Raw genomic sequence first — 20,873 nt, 5'->3', positions numbered from 1 at the left:
AACCTTATACGGGGAGGACCCCAAGCCGAGGTAGAAGGGCGTACCAGACTCCGAGCAGATCAGCATCCAGGTAGGACTTGGCTCGTCTGCAGCAGGTCGCGATGTTACGGCGATGCCCCACCGTCCGGGCGCCGGCGTCGCCTCTGTCGGCGGCGCCTCGGCCGGGCCGGGCTGTGTATCGGCTGTGCATCAGTGCCGCAGGCGGCCGGCGGCCGGCCGGTCCGGCCGGACCCTGTCTCGCGCAGTGTGCTGACAGAGGCTGGCGCCCACTGCGCCGCCATGATACGCTGCAGTGGTCTCCTGGGCGTGTGTTTGAGGCGGTCCCAGCCGCCTCCCGCCGCCCGCTCCGTCTCTATCGGTGTCATCGGAGCCGCCTTCGACAAGGGTCAGGTTAGCGCTGCCAACAGACGCCAGGTCGGCTAAGTGATACCACAGCCCAGCAGTTGGCTCTAGATACTCGCCTCACCTTCCCTGGTCCACCTCCCGATGTGGCGACGCATGTACCTCCACCGTGGAAGCCATCCACACATTACGCAGCGCCTTTCCCAGACCGCTCAGCCCTCCCACGCGGCTCACGGTCGTGGCGCGCGCCCTACGCCGCGGCTTCAATACTGCGCAACAGCTGTCCGGGCCACCTTACAACTGGCTTTTAGACCCTAATTTAAGTGAGCCTTGCCACATGTGGAAGTGGTTCTGAACTAAGACAACCGTGTGTATGATCCTTCTCTGCAATTCACAGCCATGTCCTTTTAAGGCTTAGAGTCCTCTTGTTTCGGAGCTAGATGCTTGTAAATGTGTGCTGCCTACAACGCGCCGTCTATGGGCTAAGTCACCCAAACATGTGTGGCATCATAGACATGCCATACGAGCACCCCACCTCATTACCTGTGTTATGCTCACGGTCAAGACAAGTATGGTCACTGAAACATTGATGTTTGCGGGAATGCATCACCAAGTGTCACGACTGAAGGCTGGAGGGAAGCGGGCGCGTAGAAGTACCACAAGTGAGTCACGCCGCCCGCTTCAGCGGCAACTCTGGCACGGGAACCCTGGCAGCGATGCTTTCGTCACAAAAACATTCCATCACGTAATCGAAGGCTGTCAGATTTCGCTGCTGATTGCATGCCCCGATCACGTACCGTGTGTTGCCATAAATAGCACAGCTAGTTGGGCGACTGTTATATATGACGAGCATGGGACTGATGATAGAATAACCGGAGAGAAGCGCCATAGCAGAAAATGTAAGTGGAAAAGATGCTATTGCGGTAAAGTATGCATGAACTCCACGAGAAGAGTCCGAAACACATGTGCATACACTTGCTTGATGAATTTGCACCCAAGTCAACAACGCCACCATGCGGCGCATATAGGAACCCCAGTATTTGCATTTGTTCGCTTGAAATCCATCCATGAGGTGGCGCTTCAGGCCTTCGGCGAGCCACAACACAAGCAAAATGATAATGAATTGTGATGATACGAAGCATGCTATAACACGCAATATCACGAAATAGTCTCTAACATACGATACTATAAAATACAATGCGATCAAATATGATATGACAAAATACGATACGGAAAATACCATACCACGAAATACGGTACGAAGCCAAAACGATATATCCAACAAATGATCTAAACTGACAACAGATTACACCAAACCTACAGTGCACACACAAAGATGAATGGAAATAAACTGTAAACACATGTGATCCGCATTGAATCGCAGAGATCAGACACGTGCATACATGTGGCGTGCAATTACACAGGTCACCAGCATGGGCAGAAAACTAGACGCATGATCTAACATTTGCGTTTTGAGGTGCGATTTTTTAATCTGTCGGAGATGTAAAGATAGTGATGGTTGGAGGCAGGCGGGCCGAAGTTGTCCCGGCGCGATAAGGAAAGACTCGCTGGTGGCTTTCAAACGGCACCTGGGCAGGTGGAAAGATATTGGCGTGGAGGAATGCATCTCCCTTATTGAAAGAGGAACGTGGCTTGAATGGAAATTGGACGGTCTGGGACGACTCTTTGCATCTAAGCGCTTTGAATACTTCCAGCACGGCCCTCTCTTTCACCCAAGTCATCAACCCGGGGCCAGCCCATCCAGTTCCAGAGTTGATGTTATATGCTGGCTACGTTTCATGCCATAGATAATCCTGGCAGCAAAGTGTAGAACTTTTGAATACTCCGCACCTGGCACTTGATCATGCTTACCCGATAATAACTTCGAGAGAATCACGTGTAAAGTGAATAAGGCAGTGCAGGTGAGTGGTCGTCCGCTATAGTCGTAATGCAGACGCGGGGACTTTGGCAGCGATCGCACAGTGGTGACGCAGACGCGGAGACTTTGGTAACGATCGTACAGTGGTAACGCAGACTAGGAAACTTTGGCAGCGATCGTACAGTGGTGACGCAGACTAGGAAACTTTGGCAGCGATCGTACAGTGGTAACGCAGACTCGGAAACTTTGGCAGCTATCTTACAGTGGTAACGCAGACTCAGAAACTTTGGCAGCTATCTTACAGTGGTAACGCAGACTCAGAAACTTTGGCAGAGATCGTACAGTGGTAACGCAGACGCGGAAACTTTGGCAGCGATCGTGACACCATAAAACGTTCCATGACGTTATAAAACGATGACGTAATATGGGTCATATTTACTTATCTCTAGAATTTTGTGTTTGGAGTAGTTTTTTGCACCGATATTAGCGTACCAATAGTAGTAGGTAGTCGAACACTGCAAGTTCGGCCTTCAAAGTTGGCACTTCAGGGGTTCTACTTAGACATATCTTAGCACCGCCATCACCCCTATTTATAAGACGGTTCCAAAAAGTACATTGGCACATTTTCAAGATGTTCCTTGGGGGCACGAGGAAGCGCTTCTGTCCACTTGTGGCTGGCGCATGCAGCCTGCTTCGGCCAAGCAGGGCGTCGCGAGGGTGCACGATAGAGCGAGAGGGAGATGAAGTGTGCGAATGTTCGAACACAAGTCACGTTTGCTGCTTATTTGGGCAGTGGTACGAGACATGACGGAAATGAGACTGCAAATCGAATAACATAAGACTAGCGTCGAGTATGTGAACCAAGTATGCAAATGTAAGAAAAAGACTGAATAAATAAAAAAGTTGAATAAACGGTTGGAGCACTGTAAGGGAGTCAGTCCGTTTGCTGCAGTGGCCATTCTGACACAGCCATTTGGCAGCGACTCTGGCGCCATGCAAACGTTTTATGACGCAATTAAACGATGACGTATGGAGGAGCTTATTTACTTGAAAGTGATCTTATGTTGGCAAGAGGAATCTTTTGCTACACCTTTTTAATCCTTTGAGGAATCTTGGCTAGGTTAGGTTAGCATACTAATGGCTACAAGTGAGCCGATGTAATATATCTGATGTTTGCCTGAGTATCTTCAAGTGTTGAACATTCATGTTTGCGGTGAAATTTTGTAAGGGCTGAGGCAGGCCTAGCTCGTGACGACCACAATGACCTAATCAATTTCCTCCCTGGCGCAATAACTGGGGAGGACACCTCTGATGCCGGGCAGACAAAAAACATCAGGTCATGCCAGACGTCGATAGATACGCGTGCGAGCTAGCATATTCCTGTATTGCACTTCGTCGTTTGTCCCAATTAACATAAGGTACATTGGCTCACTACCGAGATATTATAGAAATGGGGCCAGGAAATGAAAAGCTTCAGAAAAGAAACAATGCGACTGACACCAAAAGAAGTAGGAATAATACAATCACAGTTGCGACAATGCAGGAGAGGAGGAAGCATACGCATATACGCTCACTATCTAAACCACCATCGCAACATCGAAAATACCACCTTGATGTGCGAAACAATGCCACAAGTAAATATTGCAGTCCCTGTCATGCGGGCACATCGCGACCACGCTGTGCGCCACACTTCTACGATGACATCTCCCCTATCAATGACGATATCGATATGATTGATACCTCGTTTGAGATACGGAACGTTTTTTCCTAGTTTTAAATGTATTAGGCACCCCAAAACAGTTTCGTAGCTATACGTTCCGATGCCGGTAAACAAATCATCCAAGAAGCATCGTTTCAACGTCAACAAATACTGGGCACACCACCCTCCTTGTTCGCGCTAATCACAACGATGATAATGCGTACTGAAACGATGACATACTAGAAATGCCCACAGTAGCCAGCTCCATTCAAGTAAAAAGTACTCAAACTCTGGCGTGGAGATTATGTCCTGATTATTTACTCTCAATGTGATTACGTACAATACAGAGTGGCTAATAACTCTTTTGCCAGGAAAATTATGGGTACAATTTGTTGCGCTATGCAAGCAAGGAGTTACTATCAGTGAAGAGTTCCCACACTGAATATGATCGATCTGCTATGTACCAGGAGGTACTCGGTAATGCGTTAAACATAGGAAACATTTGTGCCTGCCAAAACTCCAATCAACGGCCACAGCTCCAAATCTACTGCCCAAATCTACTGCCCAAATCTACTGCCCAAATCTACTGCCCAAATATTCCAAACACGCAATGTGAAGTGGACGAGTCTTTCCAGTGAATGTGTTCCTATCAGAGATGCAACATTTTCAAAATTTGAGCCCGCAGCCATGGTCCGTCTCGGCCAGCTAGGGATCTAGCCCGCATGAGTCCGCTGTGCCGCTATGCTGACAAAGCAGCAAATATTGGGCTCAGTGCAATATGAGTTTTGGAATTTTCTCTCTTAATTCTTGATCTATGATGAAATGCACATAAAATATACCAGGAGTGGCATCCTATGCACAACCCTATTTACCCAAAATCAATGGTTGGGATGGTACAGCAACAGCGAAAACACCCGCAGTCTGCTAAAGCACTACATAGCTACATACTTCACACTGTAATGCCATTTTGCAGCTACAAAGGAAGAGGAAGAAAGTGGGATTCCAGTGGGACCCTTTACCAAACTCTACCCTATTTTTCACTTCTGTTCCTCGTTAGATAAACTAAACGGCGGTTTTCTCTAAGGAAGTATGCCGCCTTTTTGTACATTTCACTTACTGTTACATCAGATGCATACGATTTGATCAGTAACACCAGTTTTGTTTAAATCCTTTTGAATAGCTGTGAATGTTTATTTTATGTGCCGACCCTGCGGGAAAATCTCCTTTGGTTCCATGCTCACGCTTATCAAAGTAGTACATTTTATTTGCCTTCGTTTTTCAGCGTGTGTGTTCTGTGATGTTTTTAACACACTAATGTGCCAAAATGTTTGCACAGTAAATGCTACAAAAGCTTGAAACACTGTTTAGGCAAAAATATATGCGGATATGAAGCTATTATCCCTCGAATTGAACGGAATGTTATACAGGGTTTTGATTTCTCTCCTACGCTTACCACAATGGCTCTCTTCGATGCGTACTTTGGCTCTGAGAAAGGGAGTATTACATGACCTTTGTGACGCACTGGTTCAAACTTCGACCCGCGCGTTTCTCGGTAACAGGCCCTAGCCCGCTGGGCCGATCACAAACGTTCTTTTACTTGTACCAGCAGAGGTGTGTACGGAGGTTTTTCATGACGGCGGTGGCCGCAACTGCAGGGAAGAAGCGTAGTTCTTTTACAAAGCGTTGGTAGCATAATTTGGACTGGAAATAATTAAAATAAATATCCTTATTATGTTTTGACCGTGTTGCAGTGGCACTATTCGGTGCTTTTTTCATACGTTACTTGTCCTGAGGTTTCACTGCAGTATGTTTTTGAAACACACCACATAGGCGGGACACTCCTTTAAGTTGGCTGCATGACACATTGACAAGGAAATGATTGCTTTACTGTAGTTTTGTTGGCATTCACTTCCTGAACTACGTTATTGACCTCAGAATGACTTTACCTTACGGAACGAGACTCTTAATAGACATTTCTTCAGTTTGTGCCTTGAGTCCACCCCAATTCTAGCATAGTACCAGCCCTGACAACGATGTGGATCGGTCGAGGGCGTTGGATGCTGACCGCACCGCCTTTGTTTACATGGGTGTCGTGTGGGGCACGGCTGACTCTGATGATCACTTAATTCAAGGGCCATTCATTTTATATCAACTTGAAGCATGTAAGCGTCGCCAGTACTGCATGTCTATTGACAAGGATGCAGTCAGGATACAGACGTCTGTTTTATCGCGTCTGCATCAGACATGCCACGGAATGCTTTCAGATAACTTCGAAAACTTTGTAGGATTAGATCTGGCTTGATGACTCCCGTACAAACATGATCTTGCCTACAAAGCACAATTTTATGAACATGTGCATCTTTGTAAATGTGTTTCCAAATTCCTGCAGTTTTCTTCCCAACGGAAATCGCCCATAGAAGCCTCTTTGCAAAGTTTTGAACAGTTTGCACCATAATCTGTCATGAAAATGGCTAGTAGTTTGCCTCCGCGCCTAGCAAAATGGCTAGCAATCCGCCCCTATCCACACTTGGCCAGCCCCTACATATGTATCATTCCCCGCCAACACATCCGATCAGTGGCGGATGTACGACATGCGAAATCGATGGGGTGATGTAAATGTGTGATAAAGCGTTGAAGTCTCTCACAAGACTGCTGCAAACACCTCAAACATTGTGACATTTGCCGCAAAACAAGCGCTCATTACGTCGCATCCAGTACTAATTCTTGCAAAAGGATCACGCAAGACAATCATAATTTAGTTTAACATTGATTTAACTAGAAAATATGTTAATGGTTACATGGTTACAAGCTCCCCGCGTTACAAAGTCACGCCACGAACATGTTCGAAATGGCCGGCATAGGTGAATCCGGCGATACAACTTTACGCTAGGAATTCTCTTGTATGGGTCTGGACGGTAAGAATGTCATTGTAGCCTATGCTGGATCCCAAGTCACGTAGGGATATGCGGAAATGATCTTGCTGACGCGGCAGCAAAGCGCGCTACGACAGGAACTAGAATTCCTATAACACCACTACCTGCTCAAGACATGTACCCCGCAGTGTCGCTGTTTATGCAGCAGCGATGGCAGTTCCACTGGAACTCGCTGAGCGCCAACAAGCTGCAGTCGGTGAAACCCCGCATTGGATTATGGCAGTCGTGCTTTCGGGACAATAGGTTGGAAGAAGTTGCCCTTTGCCGGTTACGCATAGGTCACACATGCTACGCACCGTCACCTGCTATTGGCTGGCGACAGACCATGCTGCGGTCGATGCTCTGATCCACTGACCGTGCATCACGTACTGGTCGCTTGCCGCCACCTTACTGCAACGAGAGCGCAGTTTTTCGGACGCCACGTCCAGAGTCGCACGCTATGCACACGCTATGCACGCACACTTTTTAGGGGATTCTTCGAACATCGTCGAGTTTGGTAAAGTGCTCCAGTTCCTTCGCGCTATAGATTTCCCTGTAATCTTCTCGTCATGATGCTAGGGCCGATCATCCTGGCTCTATAGGGTGACCTGATTGATGCACTTCTCTGATTGACGGCTCTGCATGAATCGATAGTTATGGGCGCTGCATGACCTTCAGCAGTCGATGTGCCCTAAAACCCCAAATCATCATCATCATCATCATCATCATGCTACTGTAACGAATGGATTGTAGCAAAATGTCCCAGTATGAAAGGAGAGGCCCGGGCTGGGTGACCATGCGCTGCTGTCGTTCTGCAGACCCGCTGCGGCGCCTCGCTGGGCCCGGCAGCCATTCGAGACACGGGGGTGCTGGACGAGATCCGCGCCCTCGGCCACAGCGTGCGTGACCTGGGCGACCTGTCTCTGCCCGGCGTGGACTCGGAGTACACCGCCGCCGACGACCGGGCCAAGATGAGGAACGTCACCAGCGTGGGACGCTTCAACCAGCAGGTGAGGTCAGCACCGGACGACCGCACGCCGGCGGCTGTGTCACGTGCCAGGCCTCCGTTCAAAGCTACCTCTCGCTAGGAGGGGACTCTGAAGGTGATGCCCGGTGGCAGCACGAGAAATACCTAGTGTACACGATTATATAAATGAAGAACGAGAATACCAAGATGAAAAATCATTTCAAAATTGGTCATTAATACAATTTTCAGGCTTATACCACGTGTTGATTTCACATTGCGTAATAATTGTAATAACAATGAATGCGCCAAAGGTTTCGCTGGCATCGTAGCCGTCAATTTTTCCGCTTATTCATAAAAAACGAGTTGGAAGGTGGAAGTGTGTTTTCGTGTCCATGTTTCCAGGCCAGCGCGTAAGCGCGTAGGCGTAACAAATGGATCGTCAGATTGCCGAGTCCCAAAGAAATCGTCCGTACTCCTCAAAGTCATCGCAACAGTCATACTGTCAACAGTCATACTGTTCCAACTGCCTGTTGTATCAGGCAGGTTGAATATCTCTGTTCCCATAGCGATACCTTCTCAAGTCGCGCTGTTCACATGGCACAGCTATCGTAAGTCAGACCTCCCCTGATGATTGAGCGGTTACATGCCGACATGCTCTGCTCGTGTCCGCACCACCATGCCCTTTATGCACGCCAGTTCCGTCCTGCGACGCCTGCCACGCTACTGCTTCCTCGTGGGCACGGCTGCTGATTTCATGCGAGGTCGAGCTGATTCCTTCTGGGTTGGTTTTCGTTTGTCATGTGCAAAGTTGGGTTTATTTCGGTCAGTCTTGTGACACGCCTCTTACTCAGAGTCGGCCTCTTCCCGGTCGGGTTACTCAGAGTCGGGCTTCGGGAGGCTGCGGACGGTTTGATTCGCAGCGGTGGTGCTGAATTACATTTTTTTTTTAAAAAACGGAGGAAATGTCATCAGCGCGCTTAGAGCCACCTCTCTCGCATAAGGGCGAAATTTTGCACCTTGACGGACGCAAGCACAGCTATTTTGTGGACATCATGAACTGCGGACATTATGAAGATCTTGCCACATTCTGCATTCTCAACTCGGACCTCTCCGTACGGTTGTGCACGTTCATGCCCTTAAAGCATTTCATGTTATGTCTTATTTCATCTGATGAACGAATGTCGTAAGCTACAAAAGTTTGTTGGCAGCATGATGTTTAAACACCACTACCTTGGTACATAAAAATGCGTATGCGGGCATGCATGCCAGTGATCCGGTAAATTTTCGACCGCTTTTTTGCTGTCGGTGTCGGAACAAAACAGCAGCAACCTGATGGTGGAAAACACGTGCCGGTGTTCATACGCGTTACTTGAAAAAAGTTTCGTATTTGCAGATGTTAGAGCAAGCATCAAATATGATGAAATGAGCTCACTTATAGCTATGAACAGACTGCTAAGTCGAAAGACTGTTTCTAGACAACAAAATTATTCCTCTCAGTAAATACGCTCCTCATTGCGTCACTGCTAAATTGCGTCATGAAACGTCTCTATGACATTGAGATGCTGCCAAACTAGCGGTGCGAAATTTGCCTAGCGATAACAGTGGCGGTAATAGAGGTATCCGCCGAGCCAAATGCCGTTATGCACTCGTATTTTGGCCGTTTGTCTTGGTGTTCTTGCATATTTGTTCCTGAGTTTAAGTTGCTACTTGTACACACGTACCGGTTATGTCGCTATTCTTGAATCATTCGATTACAAGTATCATTTTCGTAATAGCTAGCAAGTGAACAAACCATGTCCAACTTCATATATTATGCAGCACTAAGCTTAACTCACGATTGAAGCATGCACAGCTTGCTCAGCATCAACTGACAGCCAATCGGCATCGACTGTATTTGGAAATCGTGCTCACGGACGTCAAATCTGAACGGCTCGACGAAAGTATGCTTCCTGCACTTGAACGCCGCATAGATTGCCAGGATTTGAATGTCGTTGTTATGGCGCCATGCGTGCCTGAATGGCCTTAAAGCGGTCTGCACGAAATAGGCTGCACATCTTAACGGACGTGTAGTTAGGAAACTAGAGGGTTTTAGGACTTAAGAAGTGCACGGCTGTGAACTGCACCGGGTGCCCTCCAGGCTGGATATTTCAGTTCAAAACCCCGTGCAAAAGCGAAGCACCCCCTTTATATTCACCTGCCCTGTTGTGGCACAGGATGTGATAACTTGTTCTTGTGTCGCTGCTCAGCTGTAGAGGTATCGCTGTTTACAGCTGTCGGATCGCGTGTCGTCCGCGCTGGCGAAGCATGACGTGGTGGTGACCTTGGGTGGAGACCACAGCATCGCCATGGGCACCGTGCACGGCCACGGCCGAACCGTGCGCCACGACAAGCTGGCTGTCCTCTGGGTGGACGCGCACGCGGACATCAACACACGTGAGGAGCACGCGCCACTGGGCATGTGCCGCAGTAATGTTGGACGAAACGGAGCGCAGTAAGAGAATTGTATATATATATATATATATATATATATATATATATATGAATATACCGCACATATTATATGAACACATCATATGTGCAGTATGCGTAGAGGGTGCAGATTGCTATGGATGCATGGTCTTTCGCGTGGTTTTAGTCTGTCTCGGATGGCGCCATTAGTTGTCACACGTAATGGTCGCTTCCGTCTCGTGCGCACCTCAAATGGTCCTACCGAATGTTTGAAACGGCGCCGAAAATGGCATGTCTAGAGAAATGCCCATCTATATATATATATATATATATATATATATATATATATATATAGATATATATGTATATATATACATCTATCTATATATATATATACATCTATAGATATATATATATATATATATATATATATCTATCTATCTATCTATCTATATATATATCTATATATATATATATATATGTATATATAATATCTATGGAAATAACACATTGAGACTTCCAGAACAGCTGCCAGCTTGTTGGCAGCCACCACAGGTGCTGTTATTTTCCCTCGGGTTTCGAAATCATGAGAGCGATGTCTAGAAGAACTATTAGCGCGATCACGGCTGTTAAAGAATGCGATTCAAGTGTATCAGTGCTGTCTAACCTCGGGAAATACGACGGAAATTCCGGGGATTTATTGTTTCAATACAACTACAGGGGCCGTGACCATGCTCTGCCAGCCTCTGCCACCTCAGGAGTACCAGCACTTGGTCTGCTTTGCTTCAGCGCTGACGTCCGGTTCTGGCAACTTCCACGGCAAACCGGTGTCATTTCTGCTGCGCGGAATGGAGGCGTTTCACCTAGACCTGCCCGACCTGCGCTGGTGTCGGCCCGTCCTGCTGCCCAGCAAGCTGGTCTACATCGGCCTGCGCGACGTTGACCCTATGGAGCGGGTGGCCATCCAGGAGCTGGGAGTGCGTGCCTATGCTATGCGCGAACTGGACCGGCTCGGAGTCGATAAGGTTAGTCCAAGCAGGCCTTGTTAGCCCATTTCCACACGCTGAGAGTGAAAGTTTCAAGACAAAAGTACTTGCGGAAATGGTCGTACGCAAATGTGGGATGTAAGTACGTGAAGTTCACGCGCAAATTGGGGTAAATCGGGTCTCGCAGGCGCCAGGGCCGGAAGCGCTAATACGTCCTTCGCAGTCGGTAGCGCTCCATAAAAGGCGTGCACCACGACACACGTCGCCATCGTGTTGATAAGAAGCATTTTCATGCCAATTGCTATGTTGAAGCTTTTGTGCACGCATTTCTTCCATGCAAGCCTTATACCAACCGGACATTTGCTTACATACGATTGCGCACGGACTTCATACATACGCACTTTTCCATACGAACTTTTGTCCCAAAACCGTGTTTAGAGCAGATTCGCACCAGGACGGCAGAGTCTCATCATCTGAATGCCATAATACTCCCCAGGTGGTGGAGATGGCCCTGGATCAGCTTGGCGTAGGCGTGGGGGCAGACTCTTCGCTCCACGTCAGCTTCGATATCGACGCGCTGGATCCGTCGGAAGCACCATCCACGGGCACACCAGGTCAGCAGTATCCAATTTCAGGTCTGATAGGAGCCCCAGCCAGGGCCATAGTCCTGGGCCGATCACTCAGCTGGCCTCCGCATAAGCATGTTACCTTCTGTTTTAAGGAAGGATTAAAATGAGGCATTAATATCACGGATGGAATGCTTATTCGGACTATAGCCCTCGGCTCGTGTGTTAATTACGCAACGTTTCGGCCAATTGGCTCTCTCCGGTGCTATGAAGTCCTGGCAACACCAAGCAAATATTCAGAAGTTCCTGGACCGCATGAACATGTTGCAACCGTCCATCCAGTTCACTTTGGAACGGGAGACAGCAGCCTGCCGTTCCTAGAAGTACCAGTCGAGAGAACCAGCCACAGGTTCAGGACATCAGTGTACCGGAACCAACAACAACCGGTCGCTACCTGAACTTCCAGTCGCACCACCTGGGAACGGTCAATAAAAGCATCGTGAGATGCTTTTAGCATCACGCAAATGCTATCAACAACGATGACGTTGAAAGGGAAATAACCACCAAATCTAGACTTGCCGCAGGAAGGAGTACACGTAAGATTCCATAGACCAAAAGCTTAAATAGCATGCTCGACGAGGAGCAGGGAAATGCCGTGCATAGGCTTTACCGTAAGTCGGGTGTTCCCCAGGCTTTGAATGAGGCGTTGACGTCACTGGTGCCGAGACTTCAATGCAGCGCGGCCGCTAGCCGTCGGCCGTAACGCCGGGGAACGGCGGGAACATCACAAATCATCCTGCAGACAATGAACACACTGTTGGCGGGATATTGATATGACCTGCGAGTCGACTACGTCTAATTTAATGACGAGTATGACGATGTGATTTACAAGCCGAATCTATGGCTTGCCGCTAACCGTTAGGTAAAACGCATTGGCATGAGAAGTTGAAACATACACACTAGAACTATACGAGGTAGGACGGCCAGAACACCGGGCTCTCTTCGTATCCATACTGATCGAATTGTTTGCGGCAGGTCCAGCAAGCCAATCGTGTAGTATTTAACGTAAAATATGCTGATATGCCTTGCAAGCTTATGCGGCCAACCATTACCATGACGTCGGCGTTGAAATTGAAAAGGCTTGCGTAACAGCTGCTGTAGACATGAGCAGTCGGAATATCGGACTGCCCTTGTACCGATAAGGAATAACCTGTCGGAGAAAGATGCATATAAACACGGGCCAAAGGCGTATAGATAAATGGGGAGCACGATGAAGTGCTAACTACGAGTGAAAACGCGCCCGCCCGGACCGCTGATGATAGGCGGCCTGAACATCTGGCCACCTTCTCAGCCATAACAAGCAGATGATAACTGGTAGGCGCGTACATTCGCGAACCACTCAAGTCGATTTAAATGACAAGCATGATGATATGCTTTGCGAGCCGATATTCAGCCAAGCCGTTGAAATTCGATCGGCGTGGGAAGGGAATAAGCATAAGATGGGGCGCACGATTACTAGGGAGAAGGATGGGCACACAACTTCCTGAAAATCTAGTATTGACCCCATGTGGGTAGATTGGAAAAAGCAACCAAAATGGCCATCACATCAGGCCGTCACGTTTTAGTGGTTTGCCGCATAGGCTTGCAGAGCAAATCATGCTCGTTGCAAATTTATCCGTAATGGGCTGGATGATCACATTCACCTTCCGCTTAAGGCCTTTTCATTAACTGAACGCATATTTCGATGTTCCAGCTGCCCTTCAGCATAACGCCAAGCGCTTAGCGGCCCGCCGCGCATTGAAGTCTCGGCACCAGTGACGCGCTAACGTTAAGCGAAGATGAAGTGAAATCACCGGATGGTTTTACCTCTGTAACACGGCCTTGGACAGGCAGGGCTGCCAATGAAAACAACAGCGGCGGTATAATTCGCATAAAACAAGGGCTTGTCAGAAAAGTTCAGGAGAATCTGTGGAAGATACGTCAGGGCAGTCATCAGAGCTAGCTCAACGTTCCTGAGTGGACTTACCAAAGTCAGACCGCTGACATCTAAGAAACGCACGAAAAACCGCAGATACAGCATACCGTGCAGCTGTGGCAGGTCTTACAAAGGAGAGAAATCACCCTCTGTCGGTCAGGCTGGAGGAGCATACATGGTCAGACGGTGATCACCGACCAGCGTGTGATAAGGTAGCCATCATTGACACAGAGCAGCACTGGAAAGTCAGAAAGGTGAAGGAGGCAGCACAGTGGGCATTGACCAACAGCCCCATGGGTAAGGCAAGTATACACGTCAACTCAATATGGTATGACGACCAATGGAGCCACGACCAATATCGACCAATATCAATATGGTCGGACCAAACGACCATTGATATTGGTCGACCAATGACGACCAATATCAATATGGTCGGACCAAACGACCATCCGGAAGCGGAATGGTATGAAATTCGAGGCACCTAAATAATTTTTCTGCCGGCTAGCTCACTGAACTTGCAATGAAGAATATCCCGATTCAAATCCCAGTAATTCCAAAAGATAAGGCATAAACCGGACGACCGAGGTAGAACAATCAATTCAATAAAAATCCAACCAATTCAACAATCAACAATCCCATCCGTGATACATTACCTTCTGCTTAAATTAGTTGGAAAACGTCGACCTTAGTGGTGTGTTGAACAAGTACTTTGGTGGTGCTGGTACCAAGCCTCAAAGCTTTGGTACCAACTATACCTTTCATACTCGTGGAACTTCGAGTGAGCATGGGCCGCTAACTCGCGCCTACGATATTGCACCCGTTTTGTTTGGCTTTGTTTTTGTTCTGAGCTATTCATGTGAAGCACTTGGAACATTCTTAGGCGCATAATGTCATTCTCTATGTTGGCTCACCCCTCGCAACTGAACCGTGGGCGTGCATTATGTGTGGTGTCAGTCGCAGTGACAAAATGTGTGATGTTCAGCCGCAGTGACAAAATGTGTGGTGTTCGGGCGCAGTGACAAAATGTGTGGTGTTCAGTCGCAGTGACAAAATGTGTGGTGTTCAGTCGCAGTGACAAAATGTGTAGTGTTCAGTCGCGGTGACAAAATGTGTGGTGTTCGGTCGCAGTGACAAAATGTGTGGTGTTCAGCCGCAGTGACAACATGTGTGGTGTTCAGCCGCAGTGACAAAATGTGTGGTGTTCAGCCGCAGTGACAAAATCAATCGTCGCCATGCTGTCTTCCGGGTTGCAGTGCGCGGCGGCCTCAGCCTTCGTGAGGGCCAGATGGTGATGGAGGAAGTGTGCAAGTGGGGCACACTACGCTCTATGGACCTGGTGGAGGTGAACCCGCAACTGGGCAGCAGCCAGCAGGCTCTGTACACGGCCGACGCCGCCCGTCACTTGCTACTCTCCACCTTCGGACGCTACCCGCGGCGGCAACGCTCCCGAGGGCTCGCAACTGCCGCGGCCGGAGATCCTGCCAGACCCTCGACCCAACCGCTAAACCGACCCCCCCCCCCCCCCTCCCCCGTCCGTCCCACGCACGATCTGGTCACTGTAACGGCGCATCGCCCGAACCGGTGCTCACATACTCATCGCAGTCCGGTCAACTAATACACTGAAATGAATATCCCTGGACATTGTTAATACATAGGTCTGGGTATGTCATTTAATCGTTTTTATTGGATTCAGTGTATTCAATCAAAACAAATATCCCCGCCAACGTATGTGTGTGCGCGCACGTTATTCGTAATGTATGGACGGCTTGGAAGTGCATGCGAGAGGTAAGGACAGTGGGCGAATAAACGGTCCGGCCGGTGGGACGGCGGGCAGTCCGGCCGGTGGGACGGCGGCAGTCCGCCCTTTGGGACGGCGGCAGTCCGGCCATTGGGACGGCGGTCAGTCAAGCCGGTGGGATGGTGGGCAGTCCGACCGGTGGGACGGCGGGCAGTCCGGCCGTTGGGACGGCGGCAGTCCGGCCGTTAGGACGGCGGGCAGTCCGGCCGGTGGGACGGCGGGCTGTCCGGCCGGTGGGACGGCGGGCAGTCCGGCCGGTGGGACGGCGGGCAGCGGCCGGTGAGACGGCGGGCAGTCCGGCCGGTGGGACGGCGGGCAGTCAAGCCGGTGGGACGGCGGGCAGTCAAGCTGGTGGGACGGCGGGCAGTCAAGCCGGTGGGACGGCGGCAGTCCGCCCGTTGGGACGGCGGGCAGTCAAGCCGGTGGGACGGTGGGCAGTCCGACCGGTGGGCAGCCCGACCGGTGGGACGGCGGGCAGTCCGGCCGGTGGGACGGCGGGCAATCCGGCCGGTGGGACGGCAGGCAGTACGGCCGGCAGGCAGTCCAGCTTTAACTGCGCGCCCCAGAGCTGAAGTGAGTGTCATCAACGGCGGATAGAAAAGGACGTTGGAGCATCTATATTTTTCTATTTTATTGTTGTTGTTGAAATGCTGAGGACAAAACTGCCTCAAAGTGAAGCATGCGAACACATTGGCTTCCTGAGCCGCGATGCAAGGCATCTAGACGTGACAACGAACCTGCAGGCATGTTTACTTCAAATACTGAACATGAACCTACCACAATATATTACCAGACACACAAGTATACTCACAGCGCATACATTTAACTTGCGGGACCCCGCAGGGCTTTCTCATTATACTCATTGCCTTCCTAGCGATAACCAACGGTGCCTCTGTTGGAACAGAACAAAGTTTGAAATATGTAAACCATCCCACAACAGACCACGCGTATTCAAGCGACGGAGTGGAGGAGTGTAGCCAGTTACAAGCAGAACCGACCAGATACCTGAATGGGCAGCTGCAAATAACATAGTGCTTAATATTGAGGAGTGTCAGGCCGTGCATTGCTTCACTGCCAAGAAAATACTGGTCCTTTCGGGCACCGTGATGAATGAGATCAGCTTACCCAGTTTTAAACACGCGCTCGGGTGCGGGCCATATGAACCCCCCGAAAGTTTTTCCAGAATGGTCTCCAAACGGCGCGGCGTAGCTGCGCCAACTTTTGAATAGCTGCGGACAGTTGAATGACCGATCCTTTGGTATTAAGAATCTATATGTATCGTGCAAGGTCACTGACCTACGGCAGGTCAGGCGGGTCGTGGTTCGCAAAGTCAATTTCCAGGGAACCGTCCAATCTGATGCGAAAGCAGAGTAGATCTTCTTAGTCAACATAACACTTGAATGCACAAATTTCGCTGACCTAAGGTAAGTTTTGAAGGTCAGACCAAGCTAAAACCAAGCTGTTTTATTACTCTAGGGCTTCCTGTATGAGGTACTTCAGGTGCTCATTTTGAATTTATTGATAACAGGAAGCGCATGATGAATTGTTCATGGACTTCTAAAAGGTCAGAATAGGTCATTGACCTAAAATGACCCAGGTCAAAACCACATTTTTTGAAACATATTGCTCAGCGTAAGCTTTGCCGCTTATTCAAATGCAAAACTCAAGACAATCTGGTATGACTTTGGTCAACATGGCCTTCGTTGGGTCAAACAAGGTCACTGACCTCCAGTGAGCATGTGACTTTTTCCTTAAAACAGGTATCTAGGTTCTGGGGTCACTTTGGAGGCTAACTTGGAGATTGACCCGTTTGACGTCGTTTGGCCCGAAGGTCATGACCTAGGAACCTGAAACTTTGACCTAAGGGAGTTCAGATCCAGGCCAACACACCCTGTAAACTTGGTGTCTCTAGCTCTCTTAATTCCTGAATCTCAGGGGGTCAAATTGAGGTCCCACCCGAGCGAAGTGCATCCAACTGACCACCCTGTCGCGTGTTAACGGAGCAAAACTTTTCATGGTAATCCAGCGAGTCACGGCAGGCACATGTGGATGACATCTTGAAAAAGTCATGAGGCTCGATGTATGCCCTATGTTATGAAAAACTGCCGAGGTAAGCACCAAATCTGTTCTACCAGTGCATCAATACTTCGATACTGTTTTTCATGCGGGGCTCACCGCCCATCGAGCCAAACAAACTGAGCGAGTGCAAAAGCTGACCCTCGAAATCAATCCCGGGTCTGACATGGAAAATCAGCGGCGTATAACAGCAAGTGCAACGCCGACAGACGAGTGAAGTTCTGCTAATTTTGAAAGGAAAATCCTGGACCTATAGGGCTTGAAGAGCAGCTCCCGTCACCAAGAGTGACGATATCGGGTAGAAACACAAGAAGTGGTGCGTTCTCAGGACGTTTGCTGTGGCGCAAGACAATGCATATTTTACGTACAGTGTTCCACATTCGGATGGCCTTTGAACTAAGACAGCCCTCTGAAGATACCTCGGTTACGATTCACAACCCAGCCCTTGTTAAGACTTGGAACTCTCTGGTTTCTGAGATTGACGCCAGCGAACTAATGCACATTATTTTCATGCACCCAGGCATGCATGGCACCAAATACACGTCACGTGGATGCTGGCACCTAATTAGCCACGTAGCGCTTAAGGTCACGCAAAGCATCGCCATCGACCTATTCATGTAGGAGGTGGGTCAGCACGATTTACGGTATGAAAGGACTTCAGTTGGTCATCAACGGGTGTAATGCAGTTTTGCTTAGAGCAGTTTTAGAGCACGACTCACGTTTTGAGCAATGTAATGCAGGAAATTGAACAGTGGTTTGCGTTGTGGACCGGCAGAGGACTGTGAAGCGGATAATCTAAGAATAGCGCCACACGCGAGCCGGTGAATGTTGGTAAACAATAAAAAGGCAAAAAAAAGATTAAACTGAAAAACTCCACTAGAAATAAAAAAAACACGAGCCCCCGACGATATTCGGTTCCGCAAAGATGCTCAGGCGACATATTCACCGCTTGGCAAGTCGAAGTACTATAAGTGAGTTAACCCGTCCGATACAGCGGCAATTCTGACACGGCCCATCTGGCAGACATTCATTCCATAAAGATGCCACATGACGTGATAAATGCCGTATTGAGTGAGGCATTTACTAAACGCTGAAATTGTGCTGTGTAGATAAGTGTTTAACACCCTAAAGGCAAACCAATAGTTACAGGCGAGCTTATTGCATTACATTTCGTGCTTGCCTCAAGATCTTCAAATGTGGCGCACTTCCTTTAAAGGGAATATTTCACATCTGGAAATCTTAAAGCATGCACCACATATCATAAAATAAGCCCACTCACAAGTTTAGGCATACTTCTGAGTGGAAAAGACGCTCTAGACAACGTAGTTTCTCTTCTTAGTAAATGTGCTTCCTAATACGTCATTATTTGATTGCGCCATCGTGCCAGCACAACACTGATCGAGAGCCAGTTGGCGGCCATTATATCTGGAAATCGTGTTCACGTACGCCAGATGGAAACGACTCAACTATTATTGTTCGAAACTTGCATAGCTCGCACAACATTGGTTGAGAGCCAATTGACGGCCGTTGTATCCGGAAATCGTGCCCACCAACGCCAGATAGGAGCGTTTCTATGATTGTACTTTTCTTGACTTGAAAGCTGCATGACCAATGAAATGGCGAGGTTCTAATGAAATTATTTGCATTTGCCGACGTTATTGTTTACATCAGTAGTTCAGGTATTCCCTTGGGCGGGCTTAGCGATTTTACCAGTTTTCTCTTGTCTCCAGTCAGTAGTGTTAGGTGAGCGACGATGGAGCCCACGCAATGTTTCAGAACTATTTGGTTATACCAATGTCCCTGGAAGCACTTTTGTAACCAACAGGTCATACTTAGGAGTCTGGCTTAACCCCACCTGCGTGCCATCGTGGCCAGTCGAGCTGTAAGTGTCATAGTGCCTGATATTTCCTCGGTATAGCATGCCTAAACAGGGAGCAGTGTCATACAAGTGAAACTGAATGTGTGGCGTATTGTGGTTAGTCACGCCACGGTAAACACCAGTTAAACGTCGACCTACCAATCTGTATTCGCAAAAACACCGAACAAAATTTCCACAGAAATAAGAATCTCTTTAGTCACTGAATTAGAACAAAACTGACGCAATGACGCTGCACCTACACAGGGCGCAACACAGGTAACAATACGCTTCGTCCGCAGATCCTGACTTTCGTCAATAGATCACAAGTCCCGCGAGACCCAAATCCTACGTTCGTACATACGCAGGCAGAGCATCGCAGAATGAAGTACTGGTGGAGCAATGTGGTGACCCCAGGCGATGCCCCACCGTTGGAAGGACCAAAGCACTGCATTACAGCGCACACGTGGCGTGAAACCGGAGATAATGGATCCGGACCTCAGGCCAGTACGGATATTTCACCTTGACCATCTCGAAATCCATCGACGAACAAATATCACCCGCTTTGCCTGTTTGTGTAATAACTATTGCTCTCGGCTCTCCAAGAAAGCTAACACTTGTCTTTTGACATGCTTTCGAGCAGTCCGATGATTCGCGCTGGACTCTGGGAGACTCGTACTCTCGGCAGTTTCCAGCGTGCGTTACTCACGGATAGTTTAGTGGGACAGGCTGCTGTCGCACCAGAAGCGCCACGCAATGTCGTGAAGCACGAGGGTATATCCGCTGCAGCTAATAGAGGGCATTCAAACATCTTGAAACGTAGGCTATCTAGCGCGACGCGTTCTCCCAATCCTTCCAACCCTCGCGACAAGCATGTCGGCCAGCCTTCTGATCAGACTGAGCATTTAGTCCCAATCTCTGGCCTGACCGGGCTGCAGAACGTCGGTTCCTGGGGTACGCCCCATCGCTCCCCGGCTGCCCCTCCCATCGCCACCGAGGCGCTCGGCGCGCCAGCAGTCCCCGGTGGTGACCCCCCTCCGCTCTGGCAGCTAATCAGAGAGGCTGAGCAGCAGGGCGGGTGGCGCGGCGGATCCAGTTGACCGGCGGCATCCAGCAGTGCCCGGTGGTGGGCCCTTCTCCGCTCTGGCAGCTAATCAGAGAGGCTGAGCATGGCAGGGGCGGTGGCGGGCGGCGGATCCAGTGGTCGGCCGGGGGAACTCGCCGCAGCGCAGCTCCACAGCCACCACGAACGATGGGTAGTTGCCGGTGCCTGACCGGTTTGGGGTAGTAGTAGGAGGGGCACACGTACAGACCCTGCGAGTGCGACAGCGGGGCCGTCAGCGGTGGTGTGTAGCGCGAAGGCTGCGGTT

At 49.3% G+C, this 20,873-nt stretch overlaps 1 protein-coding gene across 1 annotated transcript; it reads left to right on the top strand.

The window, feature by feature from the left end:
* The first annotated feature begins 279 nt into the window (after positions 1-279).
* Positions 280-20,556, top strand: LOC119093421 (arginase-2, mitochondrial-like). The gene is made up of 7 exons (XM_037216376.1): positions 280-390; positions 7,651-7,842; positions 10,070-10,232; positions 11,037-11,272; positions 11,730-11,847; positions 15,028-15,211; positions 20,553-20,556. The coding sequence occupies exons 1-7, from the start codon at positions 280-282 to the stop codon at positions 20,554-20,556; spliced, it is 1,008 nt and encodes a 335-aa protein (XP_037072271.1).
* Positions 20,557-20,873: the final 317 nt, after the last annotated feature.

Source organism: Pollicipes pollicipes, unplaced genomic scaffold, assembly GCF_011947565.3.
Source record: "Pollicipes pollicipes isolate AB1234 unplaced genomic scaffold, Ppol_2.1 Scaffold_4002;HRSCAF=4701_pilon_pilon_pilon, whole genome shotgun sequence".
Classification (NCBI taxonomy): domain Eukaryota; kingdom Metazoa; phylum Arthropoda; class Thecostraca; order Pollicipedomorpha; family Pollicipedidae; genus Pollicipes; species Pollicipes pollicipes.
This window is presented reverse-complemented; position numbering and strand designations above follow the sequence as displayed.

Excerpts from the sequence above, each read along its gene's own strand:
- LOC119093421 (XM_037216376.1), top strand. The coding sequence starts at position 280 with ATGATACGCTGCAGTGGTCTCCTGGGCGTGTGTTTGAGGCGGTCCCAG. Across the intron at positions 391-7,650 it reads CCGCCTTCGACAAGGGTCAG|ACCCGCTGCGGCGCCTCGCT; the intron begins GTTAGCGCTGCC and ends GTCGTTCTGCAG. Across the intron at positions 11,273-11,729 it reads ACCGGCTCGGAGTCGATAAG|GTGGTGGAGATGGCCCTGGA; the intron begins GTTAGTCCAAGC and ends AATACTCCCCAG.